General features: G+C 42.1%; 1 protein-coding gene across 4 annotated transcripts in view; it reads right to left on the reverse strand.

The window, feature by feature from the left end:
* Nucleotides 1–17216, reverse strand: part of STAU2 (staufen double-stranded RNA binding protein 2) — a 702362-nt gene that overhangs the window by 118762 nt on the left and 566384 nt on the right. For all 4 annotated transcript variants that reach the window (XM_077270664.1, XM_077270662.1, XM_077270663.1 and 1 more), the window contains one exon: nt 3015–3322. In XM_077270664.1, the coding sequence (XP_077126779.1) occupies nt 3015–3322 (308 nt within the window). The remainder of the gene's footprint in view (nt 1–3014; nt 3323–17216) is intronic.

The following is a 17216-nucleotide window of genomic DNA, read 5'->3' on the forward strand; positions in this document are numbered from 1 at the left end:
CAGCTTTGGATGACAAGTGGAGGAGTATTCATGGTCACTCAAGGCAGAGAATGCAATTGTGATGGACAGCGGCTTGCAAGCTGAATCTACACAAATGACTGCACATATCTACAGAGATCTGTGCCAACATGCACTGCCACAGTACTATGCCGCTACAATATAAAGGCTAACTTACATACGGTACTACATAGTGAGGCACATCACGACGTGGGCAGCTGTGTGCAGCCGCATGACCTGTGCTGGACTGGCAGGGAGAGGAAAAATCAGGACAACCACTTCAAAATTATAGCACTGATTTACCACGTGAGGGTTTCTCTTTTATTTCTTTTTTAATATGTTTTTTTGTGCTGGTTGATCTGGCACCAAATTAATCAAAATAGGCACATACATTTGATGAATTGGTGCACATTGTAAGATGCTTTTCCATTTTTTGCATCTTTTTAGAGTAAACGTTAAATGATCCTTTCTGAAAGTCTTAATTTGTCATACGTAAAGCCCCAGATACAGATGTCTGAATGGGAAAACATGGCAGACGAGGTGTAATGTAGATAAATGTAGAGTAATGCACCTAGGACGGAGTAATCCTATTGCTGCATATACATTACATGGGAGTATACTCAGGACTATAGAACAAGAGAAGGACTTGGATATTCTGGTTACAAGTACGCTGAGCAGCAGTACTCAATGTCAAGCAGCAGCCGCAAAAGCAAACCAGATTTTACAATGTATAAAAAGGGAGATAAAATCCCACAACCCCAATGTATTACTACATTTCTATAAATCAATTGTGTGGCCATATCTAGAATATGGGATCCAATATGGGATCCCGTTTTGGGCTCCACATTTTAAAAATGATATTCAGAAGTTAGAGTCAGTTCAACGACGGGCAACTAGATTATTACAAGGGATGGAAGATCTCTCATATGATGAGAGTGGTAAAGTTGGGCTTGTTTAGCTTAGAAAAATAGACTTGAGAGGAGATCTCATTTGTATGTATAAATATACCATATGTGTGGCCAATATTAAGGACCAGGGGGCATTCATTATATGTGGAGGAAAGGTGATTCAGAAATTAAAGGGGAAAGGTGTTTTTTTTGTTTTTTTTTACAGTTAGAGCAGCCAGACTGGATTGAAACAAGAAATGGAACTGTGGGTTATACATAATTTATAATCATTTAGCCCTTCTTTACTCAGTCACGTCGTTAGGAAAATGATTTCCTAAACAGTTTTGAAGAAAAACAAACTAATTAAAGACACTACCCCAGACGTTAAGTTCCAGTCACTCATTTTAAACAAGACATGCTTTAACAAAGTGGTTACACGATAAAACTTTACAAACCAGCAGTTTGTAAACTCAATATTAGCATCTGTTCAGATTACTACTAGAATCATAGAATGTTAAGAGTTGGAACGGACCTCCACTGTCATCGTGTCCAACCCCCTGCTCAATGCAGGATTCACTAAACCATCTCAGACGGATGTCTGTCCTGCCTCTGTTTGAAGACTTCCAGTGAAGGAGAACTCCCCGCCTCTTGTGGCAGCCTGTTCCACTCATTGATCACCCTCACTGTCAAAAAGTTTTTTTGTAATACCTAATCTGTATCTTCTCACTTTCAGTTTCATTCCATTGTTTCTCGTGTTTCCATGTGCAAATGAGAATAAGGATGATCCCTCTACACTGTGATATCCCTTCAGATATTTGTAAACAGCTATCAAGTCTCCTCTTAGCCTTCTTTTTTGCAAGCTAAATATTCCCAGATCCTTTAACGGTTCCTCGTAGGACATACTTTGCAGTCCACTCACCATCCTGGTCTCTCTTCTCTGAACTTTCACTAGTTTTTCGATTTCTTTTTGAAAATGTGGTGCCCAGAACTGGACACAGTATTCCAGATGAGGTCTGACCAATGAGGGGTAGAGGGGGCTAATTACTTCACGTAATCTATACTCTATGCTTCTATTAATACATCCTAAAACTGTTTTCCTTTTCTGCTGCTGCATCACACTGTTGACTCATGTGCAGTCTGACCTATTTGTATACCCAAGTCTTTTTCACACGTGCTGTTGCTTAGTTCTATTACTTCCATTCTGAATAGGTAATTTTTGTTTTTCTTTCCCAAATGTAGAACCTTGCATTTCTCCCTGTTAAATACCATCCTATTAGTCGCTGCCCATTATTATTACTATTCTTATTCTGTAGCAGGCAGAAATCTGGAGTGTTCTCTGAGGAATACCTAGGTAGGAAGCCTTCAACGAGTAGCACTGCATAGGCAGTACGGCCAAGATATCTCTTAACGCAGGGATCCCCAACCTTTGGCACGGGCAGTCAGATAAGCAAGCTTGAACCTGGCTGTGACAGTGAGGTGGGTGAAACTAATGCGAGAATACCAAAGGTAGGAAGATGGGAATCCTGGATCTAGGACTACACCCACGGTGCGATTTGGGGTGGGGATACTTTGACGGTCATTATAATCGGTAAAGGAAACTAGGTGTCACCGCGGTGGGGTAGAGGGAGAGCAGGAGCTGGATGTTACTACTAACTTGACCGCTCACATCACCACTGCAGCCAATCAGGTAGCTCAGCCGGCGTGGACAGCAGTGATGCGAATGGTCATCGTGACGTCACTGCTGCAGCCCAAACACTGAGGCCAGAGCAGTGATAAGGAGCCAAAGCTGGACCTGGAGAAGGCATGTAATACATGATTTTTATATTTTATTTTACAGGAAACATTTGAGGTCCACATTTCTAAAAGAGCAAAACCTCTTTAAAAGTGCCTCGCTGCAGCTTATGTGCTCACAGCAGGTGTGAATGACATCTTTCCACCGGTAAAAATACAAAGTAATTGAGAGAGTTATTTGCACAAGATTTCATAAGGAAAAACAGAATCGCAACACCACACTATATCGGTGTGTCAGTACATAAAACAGAAGGCAGTTCGCTACTATAGAAATCCCATGCAAAATCTGCCAATGATAGGACACATCTGCATCATCTCAGAGATAAAGGCCGTGCTCACCTGTAAGCCTTGAATGCCTGCCAAATACTCGAGCTGCTTGGAAGGTTGTACGGTGGAGCTGGAACATGTCAAGTTGTTGCCAGAAAATCCAACAGACTCTGCAGTGGGGGAGCTGCCATTGGTCAGGAGATCTCTGGCAATTGCAGATGTGCAACTTTGGGTTACAGATGTGCTAAAATATGAGCTGGAAGTCTGGCTCAATTCTTTGGGAGATAGATAATTGACAGCAGGAGTAGAGACAGTCTTACTGCGGCTGGCTTCCATTTCTTGATAGACATCAGGGGAAAGATGAAGAATTCCTTTTGGAGCTGTGCAAATAGTGAGAAAAAAAATCTTAATATTTTTGATCATAGAAAATGGTAATACATGAATTAGTAGGAAATGCACAAACTGACAGTGTGGTGTACCTTCCTGGTGGGAGCATAGAAAAGCTGCAGGCTTATGCTGGAGGGAAGCGTCTGTGCTGGTGAGCAGACAGTAGATGGCATTGTGCTCATTGTTTGCCAACATTACATTGTATGACCTCTCTGGTTTGTTTGAGTCAATATTCTTCTCAATTCTTTAGGTTGTGATGAAAACATTTAAATCAATAATCCCCAAATACCGGAATATAAAGAACTTTTTAAATAGCTTCTCAGTATACAATAACCACATATAACCCTTGCCATAAATCGAAATGTAAAGAAAGGGTCAGAGAGCTTCTTAAATATCTAACAAAATTTATTAAATCAAAAAAATAACAAGATAGTAAAATACAAAAGGTGACACTAATAGCGGGGTATTTAGGAGATAATTCTATTACATCATATGTTGCATTATAGAATATAAATATATGTAATTATTGGTCCCATCAGGAATCCTAGTGCAAAGAATTAATATATATAAAATTATAACATAATAATCAAAATTAGTATTCACATCCCAAACATAGGTGTGTGTAGGTGGCTAATAAAGCGTCATTTAGCCACGCCTCCTGAAGATCGTCGAAACGTGCGTTGAGGCGGCGGGTGGAGATCTCTCACTTACCAGTATAATTCGTAAGTTGCATTGCTCATTATGAGCTAGCTATTTGATATCTTAATGCTTATACCCTTATATACTATATGCACTATCGCACTTTCAGCTTGAGTTTAGAACTGCAGCTGGCACTAATCCCCCTTATTCTTAGGTCTGATTAGTTGCTTATACACACCTATATAGGGAACACTGCTTGCAATACTATTTTCTACCTCTAGGCTTTATTAGCCACCTACACACACCTATGTTTGGGATGTGAATACTAATTTTGATTATTATGTTATAATTTTTTATACATTAATTCTTTGCACTAGGATTCCTGATGGGACCAATAATTACATATATTTATATTCTATAATGCAACATATGATGTAATAGAATTATCTCCTAAATACCCTGCTATTAGTGTCACCTTTTGTATTTTACTATCTTGTTATTTTTTTTATTTAATAAATTTTGTTAGATATTTAAGAATATAAAATATAAAATATATAAATATATATATATATATAAATATAAAATATATAAAGCTCTCTGACCCTTTCTTTACATTTCGATTTATGGCAAGGGTTATATGTGGTTATTGTGATGAAAACATGGCTACTACATATCCCAAGGAAAACAGCTCATTTTCCCACAAAGTCTATGTGCGGAACGAGTCTGCTGAAAGCGAAAATCTGCAACAGTTCTCCCTAACCAGGCCGACCCATAAGATCACAGAACTAACACCAGTCAATTACTGACTTACGTGAACTCTTCCAAGTTTGACTATGGCTAAAATTGGATATCTCTTTCTAGAATCTCCTCCCCTGCCCCAACATAGAATCATACTGGTCAGAAATGGCTTAAAGGGTTTGCCTAAAGTTGGTTCCAACATCGCTCAGTGCCTCTCGGCTTCCTGCTTGGCGTGGGGCGGTGTGCTCTTGAAGATTCACACTTTGGGTGGACAGCATGGCTGAACCAATGTTACGTACAGCATGCTCTCCAGCATGGATTTTCAATTTTATAGTTTACAGCTCGTTGCCTACCAGCCATGTCGATGGTGGCCAGTTTCTCTGCTGGATCCGGCCAGCTTCAGACCAGTGTCTGAAGCTGGCCGGATCCAGCAGAGAAACCGGCCACCACCAACATGGCTGGTAGGCAACGAGCTGTAAACTATAAAATTGAAAATCCTTCCATTCTTGATACCAGAGACGATTTCCAATAAGCTGTACATTGTAATGTTTATTTATTTTACTTAATAACAGCGGCATGTAAAAAGGTGTGCACCCCTGGTCAAAATTATTGCTACTGTGAACAATTAAGCAAGTTGAAGATGAAATAATCTCTAAAAGGGCTAGAATTAAAGATAACACATTTTCTTTGTATTTTAGGCACAAAAATGGTCATTGTTTACATGTTAAAAAATTACAAAAAGGAAAATGGCCAGATGGAAAAGTTTGGGCACCCTTGTAGATTTGGGTGCTCAAATCACTTTGACCAAAGGTTCAGACCTTAGTTAGTCTGTTAGGGTTATGGCTTGTTAACTATCATTGTTCGGAAAGGCTAGGTAATAATGATTTCCCAACTTTATAAAAACCCAGCCATCTCTAACCTTCTCTGGAACGTCACCACAATTCTGACTAACCGGCTTGTCCTATACTCTGTGCGTGAACCGGAAGCCTATATTACAACGAAAGCCAATGGAGGTTCGTTCTGATACTCTATAATCTTACATTATAACGGGACTTCTGGGTCATACAGACACCAGTGCGATCTATCCAGACTGCAGAGTGGTGATGTCTCGGAGAAGTGGAGCAGAACGGCGCTGCACACCGGAGAAGGCGGCAGCAGGCGAGTATATTAATACACTCACACTATATAACATGCATGTACCCACATTTACTGCATACAAAAAAGATAGTAGGAGTTCTTCGATAACTGACAACATTTTGCCATGAAAATTTGCACAAATGAAACGTAAAATGTCCCAAATTTGCAAAGGTTTCCCATTGATGTACGTGGATTGAGAAAATGCTTCTACCATGTACTGTATGACCTTAAAGCTAGAATGTGAAGATGAAAAAAATTTCAGTAATCATTCTAAATCAGGCACCGAAGTGCCCCCCCAAGTGCCAGATCTGTACACCCCAGCTGCCAATCCTCACAAATAATACAGATTCATTTGTTATGCTTTTTAGCAACACAAACGCTCTGTAAGCTTTCAGTGCAAGCTGGTTTAAATGGCCCGGTACACGGTGCTGGAGCCATGTCATTTACTATGGAGGGATGCCAGCGCTGAGCGGGGAGATGAGAGCGATCGGGCTGAATGAACGCTCTGCATCTGAGCAAACGTGATGGATTGTACACGCTGCAAAGTGTTTTATAAAACCAATACCAGGCAGCAGATGTGTGTCTGTTTGATGTATTAATAACGAAAAACAAACAAGGCATTGGCCTTCCAGCACTTTCCGTGGTTTTGTGTGATCCGCCCAAGCATCAAATTGATGTCTCGGACGCGGACTTGGATTCAATTCACATAGATTAAACAAATAGTAAAAGAAAAAAAAAAGTATATCCTGTGGACGGCATTGTTATGCAAGAATACAAGTGCATTACATGTGTAATTAAAAGCACGTCTTGTTTAGAAATGTGAACTTCCATTTTCGGCTATTTTAAATCGTTTTACGTCGCTGCTCATTATAGGATAAAGTTCCAATTAAAGGGAGGTTATATTATTCTTTCAATTTAACATTTGGGATAAAAATCTATGGGACCACCAACATAGAAAAGTCCAAAGAAACACTAAAGCAATGCCCCACAAACTAACAATGCCGACCTATAAACTAGTACCATGAGCCGCCAAATGTTCTGCGCCCTAATAAAAAGATAAGACGAGTCACAGTAACATAAGTCAATGTAAAACAATTGCCTAACACGATTCATAGCATATTTCTATGCCACACCTTCACGTAAGGTTCTCACCAGGCAGACCTTATTAGATTGTGGTGCTGGAAGGGTTTGGGAAAGTCGTTCCCATCAGGCCCCATCCTTCCCTCTACGTATACGGTGATTACCTAGGGTATTCTACTCATCGGGATTTTATACCACAAAGACATTTATGCCTGGCACTCTCCATAAGGAGAAACATTCCCTCTTAGATCCCGCCAGAAGCCTCCAACACAGCCAAATCACATCTCTTGCTTTGCACTGATGAAGAGCAAATGCCCTGAAACAAATCTGGAAATGGAGTGTTTGGATTGACTTCTTATCCTACATCATGTGGCAAGGCTTGCTAGAAGGTCAATATTGACTTTTAGGATTGCTATACCCAAATAGGTGGTACTCGAGTCCATGCCCTCTTTCTCTGAAGAGGCAAATACATTTATAAAGGCATTGTAATACTGAATAAATGTATACCTTGCTTGTAGAAATCCTTTTTTGCCATTTTAGAGAGACCTATCATTGAAATCTTATGTAAATGCGTTTCAAGTCCAGCAGGATAGAACAATGTAGTTGCCGTTGCCCCTCTCCCAATTCTGGGCCCGCTGCCTGCCTCTTGTGTCTAAGTGACAGGTCACTCTTCTTTCAGTCACTAGCTTTACCCAGAAAAATCTTGCCCTGGTGCAACGCATGCACAGATTGATACTACTGCTCGCACATCATCATCAGGACCTTTACGAACATGCATCTCCGCATCTCGCGCTTGATAGGGAAATCACCTAACTGAAAGAAGAGTAACCTGACAATATGAGTTTATTTACCATTAAAGTGACTTTCCATACATGTAATTGGTGTGGGGAATAAAATCCTGATGACAGGTTTGACCATTGTGGCTATGCACATGTGTTTCCTGAAACAAAAGGAAATTCAAGGCTAAAAAAAAACCTCCAGTGGCCACAGTGAAAACTATATTATATATATATATATATATATATATATATATATATATATATATATATATATACACACACATACATACACACACACACACATACATACACACACACACACATACATACACAGAAATCCACACGAAGTGGCTTGCATATGTGTTCTCCCGTTTGACTTTTTCCCTCACAACCTGGAATTTCACTGTTTTTTTGTGTGTTTTTTTTAGGGTATGCATCTGTTCATCACTGACAGATTGAAACAGGTTTTCCTCCAGAGTATCCCTGTATTTTGCACCATCCACTTCCCCTCGACTCTATTTTCCCTGTCCCTGCTGCCACCACGTTTGATTGTGGGTGTGGTGTTCTTGGGGTGATTAACTGTTGGCTTGGTGCCAGACATAGCATTTATTTTGGTGAACAAAAAGTTTAATTTTAGTCTCATCTGACCACAGAACCTTCTTCCATACATTTGGGGAGTCTCCCACATGTTTTTTTGCCAACTCAAAACGAGCCTAACCATTTTTGTGTTTAAGTAAAGGCTCTTTTCTGCTTACTCTTCCATAAAGGCCACCTCTATAGAGTATACAGGCTAATTGTGGTTCTGCTTGGGAACTCTTCGGCTCCTCCAGGGTTACCATTGGTCTTTGTGCTGTCACTCAGATTAATGCCCTTCTTGCCCATGCCCATGCTGAGAGTTTTGGTGGGTGGCCCAAGTTTGCTATGGTACCATGTTCTTCCCATTCGATAATTACGGATTTTATGGTGCTCCTAAAGATCATCAAAGATTGCAATATTTGTTTTTCTTTTTTTTTTTTAAATAACCCAACCCAGAGCTGTACATCTCAACAACTTTGTCCCTGACTTGTTTGCACATCTTCTTGGTCTTCATGGTGTTTGGTTAGCGCAGCCTCTTGCTAAATGGTGTTGAAGCCTCTCCGTGGCTTTTCAGAAAAGGTGTGTATATACTGACAGACATTTAACACACAGGTAGGCTTCCTTTCATCAAGCATGTGACTTATGAAAGTAATTGCTTGCACCAGAAATTTCTAGGAGTTTCAGAGCAAAAGGGATGAATACATATGCACATGCCAATTTTTAGGTATTTGATCCCATAAATTTTAATTCATGCCTATATTTTTCTCATGCAAACACAAATCTGATTACAAAAATATTCTAACACTGATGGTAATGTTACAAAGTAGGTAAAAAGTGAAGGGGGTGAATACTTTCCAAAGTGTGTGTGTATAGGTGCAATATATATATATATATATATATATATATATATATATATGTATATATATATATATACACACACACACAACTATATACATGTGTATATACATACAGTTGAAACTAGAAGTTTACATGCACTATATAAAGACACATACACATATGCATGTTTTTCTCAATATCTGGCAGGAACACAGGATAAACCTTTCCCGTTTTAGGTAAATTAGGATTACCATAATTATTCATATTTGCCAAATGCCAGAATAATGAGAAAGAGAGAATGTTTTAAGGCATTTTTATTACTTACTGCAAAGTCAAAAGTCTACATACACTAAGGCTACTTTCACACTAGCGTTGTCTCCGCCGCACAACGGGGGCAGCGGATGCATTTTTCCAGCGCATCCGCTGCACCATTGTGAGGTGCGGGGAAGTGCGGGGAGGCAGGGGCGAAGTTCCGTCCACGCATGCGCGGTCGGAAAAAGCGGACCGTCGTGAGCAAAATAACGTTACATGTAGCGTTTTTTGGTCCCGACGGTCCGCCACAACACGGCGCAACCGTCGCACGACGGTTGCGACATGTGTCAATCCGTCGCAATACGTCGCTTAATGTAAGTCTATGGGGAAAAAACGCATCCTGCAAGCACTTTTGCAGGATGCGTTTTTTCGGCAAAACGACGCATTGTGGCGGATTGCAGTTAACGCTAGTGTGAAAGTAGCCTTAGATTACTGGGCCTTTAAACAATTCTGGACTGCACATATGATGATGTCATATGTTGGGAAGCTTCTGATAGGATAGGATCTGTGGATGTATTTTAATAAACACCTGAAAGAAACACACTGCTTCTTTGTGTAGCATCATGGGAAAGTCTCAAGAAATCAGCCAAGATATCAGGAAGACAATTGTGGACTTGAACAAGTCTGGCTCTTCCTTGAGTACAATTTCAAGATAGGTACAGATGAAGGTGCCTTGTTCATCTGTACAAACAATTATATACAAGTACAAACAAGATGGGAATGTCCAGCCATCAAACCGCTCAGGAAGGAGACGGGTTCTGTGTCCCAGAGATTAGCGTGCTTTGGTCCGACATGTGCATATCAACCAAAGGACAAAAGCAAAAAACCTTGTGAAGATGATGGTGGAAGCTGGTAAGATTGTGTCAATATCCACAGTGAAACGAGTACTGTATCAACATGGGTTGAAAGGCCAATCTGCCAGAAAGAAGCCATTACTCCAAAAGAAACATAAAAAGTCAGATTAGTGTTTGCAAATGCTCACAGAAACAAAGACCTTAATTTTTGGAGACATGTCCTGTGGTCCGATGAAACTAAAATTCTACTTTTTGGGCATAATGACCATATTTATGTTTGGACGAAAAATGGAGAAGCTTTGCAGCCTAAGAAAACCAACACAACTGTGAAACATAGGGGCAGCATCATGATGTGGGGTTGCTTTGCTGCAGGAGGGACTGGTACACTTCACAAAATAGATGGCATCATGAGAAAAGAAGATTTTGTGGCAATACTGAAGGAACATCTCAAGGCATCAGCCAGGAAGTTAAAGCTAGGGCAGAAATGGGTCTTCCAAATGAACAATGAACCGAAGCATATTGCCAAAATGGTAAAGTGGCTTAAAGGGAACCTGTCACCCCGTTTTTTCGGTATGAGATAAAAATACTGTTAAATAGGGCCTGAGCTGAGCATTACAACAGTGTATTTTGTGGACCCCGATTCCCCACCTATGCTGCCGAAATACGTTACCAAAGTACTCGTTTTCGCCTGTCAATCAGGCTGGTCAGGTCAGATGGGCGTGGTGTCTTCCCCCAGATCTTGCGTAGTTTTCCGTTGGTGGCGTAGTGGTGTGCGCATGTCCAAGGTCCCGAATCCTGCACAGGGGTGTGAAAATAGCAGCGATGTCCGTTATTCCATTGGTGGTCGGTGGGCGCGGCCATCTTGCTTTGGCCGCGCGTGCGCAGAAGCGGCGCTCTGCTGGCCGCGGCTTCAGGAAAATGGCCGCGGGCATCCGCGCGTGCGCAGATGGCTATCGCGGCGGCCATTTTCGTGAAGCAGAGTTCGCATCTCGGCTTCACAAAAATGGCCGCCGCGGTAGCCATCTGCGCACGCGCGGATGCCCGCGGCCATTTTCCTGAAGCCGCGGCCAGCAGAGCGCCGCTTCTGCGCACGCGCGGCCAAAGCAAGATGGCCGCGCCCACCGACCACCAATGGAATAAGGGACATCGCTGCTATTTTCACACCCCTGTGCAGGATTCGGGACCTTGGACATGCGCACACCACTACGCCACCAACGGAAAACTACGCAAGATCTGGGGGAAGACACCACGCCCATCTGACCTGACCAGCCTGATTGACAGGCGAAAACGACTACTTTGGTAACGTATTTCGGCAGCATAGGTGGGGAATCGGGGTCCACAAAATACACTGTTGTAATGCTCAGCTCCTATTTAACAGTATTTTTATCTCATACCGAAAAAACGGGGTGACAGGTTCCCTTTAAGGATAACAAAGTCAATGTTTTGAAGAGGCCATCACAAAGCCCTGATCTCAATCTTATTGAAAATTTATAGGCAAAGATGAAAAGGCAGGTGCGAGCAAGGCGACCTACAAACCTGGATCAGTTACACCAGTTTTGTCTGGAGGAATGGGCCCAAATACCGACCAACTAGTGTGAGAAGCTTGTCCTAAGTCATTGACCTAAGTCATTCAGTTTACCGGCAATGGTACCAAATACTAATGAAATGTATGTAAACTTTTGACTTTGCAGTAAGTAATAAAAATGCCTTTAAACATTCTCTCTCTCATTATTCTGGCATTTGGAAAATAATAATAATTATGGTAATTTTAATTGACCTAAAACGGGAAAGGTTAATTCTGATATCATTTCAGAGATTGAGGAAAAACAGCTTATTTTTCAGTCCTCCCTCCTACAGTGTGGAAATTAAAACTTGGTTTACGATTACAGAGGTCAGATGTTTCCTGTAGTTCTTGAATTGCAGCAGGGATTTTGGCATACTCCTCCATACAGATCTTCTCCAGATCTTTCAGGTTTCGGGGCAGTAGATGGTCAACATTGAGTTTCAGCTCCCTACAAAGACGCTCTATTGGGTTCAAATGTGGAATCTGGCTAGGCCACTCCAGGACCTTGAAATGCTTCTTATGGAGCCATTCCTTAGTTGCCCTGGCTGTGTGGAAGACCTAGTCACGACCCATCTTCCATGCTGTTACTGAGGGAAGGAGGTTGTTGATCAAAATCTCACAATACATGACCCCATCCATCCTCTCTTCCTTCAATATGGTGCAGTTGTCCTGTTACCTTGCAGAAAATCACCCCCCAAAATATGGATGTTTCCCCCACCATACTTCACAGTTGACAAGTTGTTCTTATGGTTATACTAATCCTTCTTCCTCCAAACATGGCGAGTGGAGTTGATACAAAAAAGTTATTTTTTTATCTCATCTGACCACATGACCTTCTCCCATGCCCCCTCTTGATCAACCAGATGGTCATTGCCGAACTTCAAATGGGCCTGGACATGTGGTGGCATGAGCAGGGGGACCTTACGTGCCCTGCAGGATTTAAATCCATTACGACAAAGTGTGTTACTAATGGTAATGTTTGAGACTGTGGTCCCAGCTCTCTTCAGGTCATTGACCAGGTCCTCCTGTGGAGTTCTGAGCTGATTCCTGACCTTTCTCAGAATCATTCTTACCTCTTACCCCACGAGGTGAGATCTCGCATGAAGCCCCAGACCGAGGAAGATTGGCAGTCATCTTGTGTTTCTTCTATTTTCCAATAATTGTGCCAACAGTTGTTGCCTTCTCACCAAGCTGCTTGCTTATTGTCCTGTAGCCCATCCCAGCCTTGTACAGGTCTACAATTTTGTCCATGTTGTCATCACTGGACAGCTCTTTCGTCTTGACCATGGTGGAAAGGTTGGAGTGTGATTGATTGTTTGGACAGATGTCTTTTAGGCTTCTTTTACACATACCGTGTTTTTTGTGGCCCGTTATTGCAGGTCATTTTTGAGGGCCATATTGCTGCAATTTTCAAGGTTTTCCGCAATAACGGACCGCAAAAAACTTGTGGATTGCCATTTTCAAGGTTCCTAATCCTATAGCAAAAGTATTGGGGAAAAAAAACGGCGGTCCGCAAAACTGGAAGTGACAGTGCACCGCAAAAACAACCTTTCACTGTTTTTGTCCGTAAGCCGTGAAATATATTGAGCAAGCTCGATATTTTTTCATGGCCGTAAATGCAGCCCTCACCGCCTTATGGCGCTCATACGAATTTTTGCAGTCCGTTTTTGCAGCCCCATAGAAATGCACTGGGGCTGCAAAAATGGGCCAAAAAACACAGCAAGTGTAAAACCAGCCTTATACAGGTAATGAGCTCAAAACAGGTGCAATTAATACAGGGAGTGAATGTAGAGTAGGAGACTTCTTAGGGTACGTCTCCACGGTACGGAGGGGCGGCGGTATCGCCGCAGCGGCGAAGCCGCTCGGCGCTAAGCCCCGCCCCTTTCTGGGACGCGATCATGCCGGATGTGTTAACTCTTCACATCCGGGATGATCGCTCGCTCCCATAGCGCCCTGTGATATGCCTTGCGGGGACGCTGCGTCCCCGCAAGGTGTACGGACATGCTGCGATCTGAAAAGACGCGCAGCATGTCCGGAGTCGCAGGGCCGCCGCGTGCGGGTTTTCACGCATAGTGGAGACGGGATTTCATAAAATCCCCTCCACTATGCTGGAACATCTGGACGCTGCTTTTTTGACGCTGCAGCTCTGCGCAGCGTCAAAAAAGCAGCGTTTCCTGACCGTGGAAACATACCCTTAAAGCAAAACTAACAGGTCTGTGAGACCCAGAATTCTTGCTATTTGGTAGGTGATTTTTTTTTTTGTTTCTGTCTATCACAGTTGAAATGTACCTACAACAAAAATTAGACCTCTCCATTCTTTGTGGATGGAAAAACTTGCAAAATTGTCAGTGTATCAAGTATTTATTTTCCCCACTGTAAATACACACACATTTATGTATATATACAAACACATTTTTATTATTTTTTTTTTTAAGATGTTCTCCCATGTAGTTTTATTATTTTAACTAAATCCGTGGATATGTGTAGGCAGTATAGCGTATGTGTTAGTTAATATGCTCACCGACCATATGGCTACGGTAATGTATCCGCCAGATGAAGGCATTTGCTGAAACGCGTGTTGGGGTGGGCACCATCCAAGCAGGGGAGCACAATACCAGCAGCTTGTATCCATATATCAGTTTGGATTTACCTTCGCTACACTGAATGTCATCATTATAATGGATCTACTGTAGATTTACACGTTATATAATTATCCACAGTGCATGATTAAATTCTCTAAATGTTGTTATGCCCTTACATGTTATTTATATATTGTCATATTGGTAAATCCACATTGATTTTCACGACATATGACCTTATACAAATAATTTGTATTATTCTCCCTTGCTTGGGTTCATGCCCTTAACCTTTCAATGTATATCCACCTTTAACCATATTTGATATTTAATAAAGATATGTGTTATTCATTGTTGTTTTTATAGACTCTATTGCTTTCTTCCTTTCGCTTCTATAGGTTTTAATATTTCCCATGTTGTTAATGATGATGTGTCACACTGGACCAGTCCGTCACTTCACCATTGCTGATGTGGTTATAGGTGTGGTAGGACATCAGCACATGGACAAAGAAACCAAACCCTGTTGCAGGCCATGACAGTGCAGTACTGATGCAGACATTAAAGGTCAGTCCATTCGATTTTCAGCTTTTTACACAATAATAAACCAAAAGTGGCTTGAAATAACTAAAAATGGTTAGAGATTGTGCTCAAAACTTTTAGACCCATAACATCTGAAAAGCCAGAACATGATCAGACCCAAACGTGGTGGTAGACAATGGCTTTCGTTACAGTTCTGCTTGACTTGTGTATTAGGGTAAGCTCACACTAGGCGTTTTTCATCATTTTTTAAGTGGAAATTTTCAGCAGCACTTTACAGAACCAGCATTTTACAGAACCAGCTTTGTGAGATTTCACAAAGCACATGCACACAACTTGGTTTTTTGGTCATCATGATTTTGTGCATTGCATGCTTTTTTGCACAATAGAGCATGTCACTCATGTTTTTTTCACGTTTTTCACAAATTGACATGAATGGGTGGTGAAAAAACACTGAAAATCTGCAGCAGCAGAAACGCAGGTATCAGGTTTTGCTGCATTTTTTGTGCCAAAACCTGATTCTATAGAACATGACTTTTTATTTTTTTTTGCACTAAACTGTATCAGCATGCACAAGAGAAATCTAGCATGCCAGAAACAGCAAAAAAAAAAAAAAGCATCGAAAACAGCAAGAAAAAAAACAAGCAAAACCTGCTTTTTTCTACAGCGTCTTTTCTGCCAAGAGATCAAATTTTGCTGCAAAACAAAAAAAGGCTGAAAAAGCGCCTAGTGTGAACTTCTGCTTAGAAGTGGTGTGAGGGTTATTCTCCACAGAGATTGTATTTAGAACTGGGCACAAACCAAAAAGAGTCTGACAAAATCCTCTATGAAAAAAACAAACATTTCACTTGATGCTTCACATTAGGAAACACCTTCACAAACACACGCAGATCGATGCAGCGGACATTCAGCTGATAAAACATTACAAAGCCTATCAAAGAGTAAAAAACAAAATCTTACCCCCCTGTGGGTACAAATACACATCTTCACTCTGGGAGGGGATCTAAATCAAAGGGTGTGAACACAATTTGGTGTCCATTATGCAACCATGCACCCTGCAATGCAAGTGACTACATGTCATCAGAGAAGGGTTAGATGGCAATCTAATGGCACATCAGAGGCAACCCCCATGGCATCCTGTAATGCAGATGAATCCTCCGGCCATTACATTTACATAAAGCCTATAGTTTCTGCTTAATTACTGATATGCCGAAGTGTCATTAAACTTTACAGATACAGAGGTAGATTGTGTCAGGTTCCTGTACACAGATACATTAAAGGCCCCGTCTCACATAGCGATTTACCAACGATCACGACCAGCGATACCACCTGGCCGTGATCGTTGGTAAGTCGCTGTGTGGTCGCTGGGGAGCTGTCACACAGACCGCTCTCCAGCGACCAACGATCAGGGGAGTGACTTCGGCATTGTTGAAACTGTCTTCAACGATGCCGAAGTCCCCCTGCAGCACCCGGGTAACCAGGGTAAACATCGGGTTACTAAGCGCAGGGCCGCGCTTAGTAACCCGATGTTTACCCTGGTTACCAAAAAAAACAAACAGTACATACTCGCCTTTCGGTGTCCGTAACGTCCCCCGGCGTCTGCTTCCTGCTCTGACTGAGCCGCCGTACAGTGAGAGCAGAGTGCAGCGGTGACGTCACTGCTGTGCTGCACTCTCACTGTACGGCGGCACTCAGAGCAGGAAGCAGACGCCGGGGGACGTTACGGACACTGGAATGTAAGTATGTACTGTTTGGTTTTTTTTACATTTACGCTGGTAACCAGGGTAAACATCGGGTTACTAAGCGCGGCCCTGCGCTTAGTAACCCGATGTTTACCCTGGTTACCAGTGAAGACATCGCTGGATCGGTGTCACACACACCGATTCAGCGATGTCAGCGGGACCTCAACGACCAAAAAAAGGTCCAGGTCATTCCGACACGACCAGCGATCTCGCAGCAGGGGCCTGATCGCTGGTACGTGTCACACATAGCGAGATCGCTACTGAGGTCGCTGCTGCGTCACAAAACTAGTGACTCAGCAGCGATCTCGCTAGCGATCTCGCTATGTGTGACGGGGCCTTATGACCCATCTACAATGGTCAATTATTGTGAGGACAGGCCATTGTGGATGGAATAAAGATGTATATAAGAAACTAGATGGTGGCCCATTTCTAACGCATCGGGTATTCTAGAATATGTATGTAGTTTATTTATGAAGTTTTCAGAATCATGCAATTTATACACAGGATTCGGCCGTCCGGGAGCGACCAATTAGCGAAGCGTGGTTCAAATTCCGCGCCAATTCGCAGCTGGACTGC

Source organism: Ranitomeya variabilis, chromosome 6, assembly GCF_051348905.1.
Source record: "Ranitomeya variabilis isolate aRanVar5 chromosome 6, aRanVar5.hap1, whole genome shotgun sequence".
NCBI lineage: Eukaryota > Metazoa > Chordata > Amphibia > Anura > Dendrobatidae > Ranitomeya > Ranitomeya variabilis.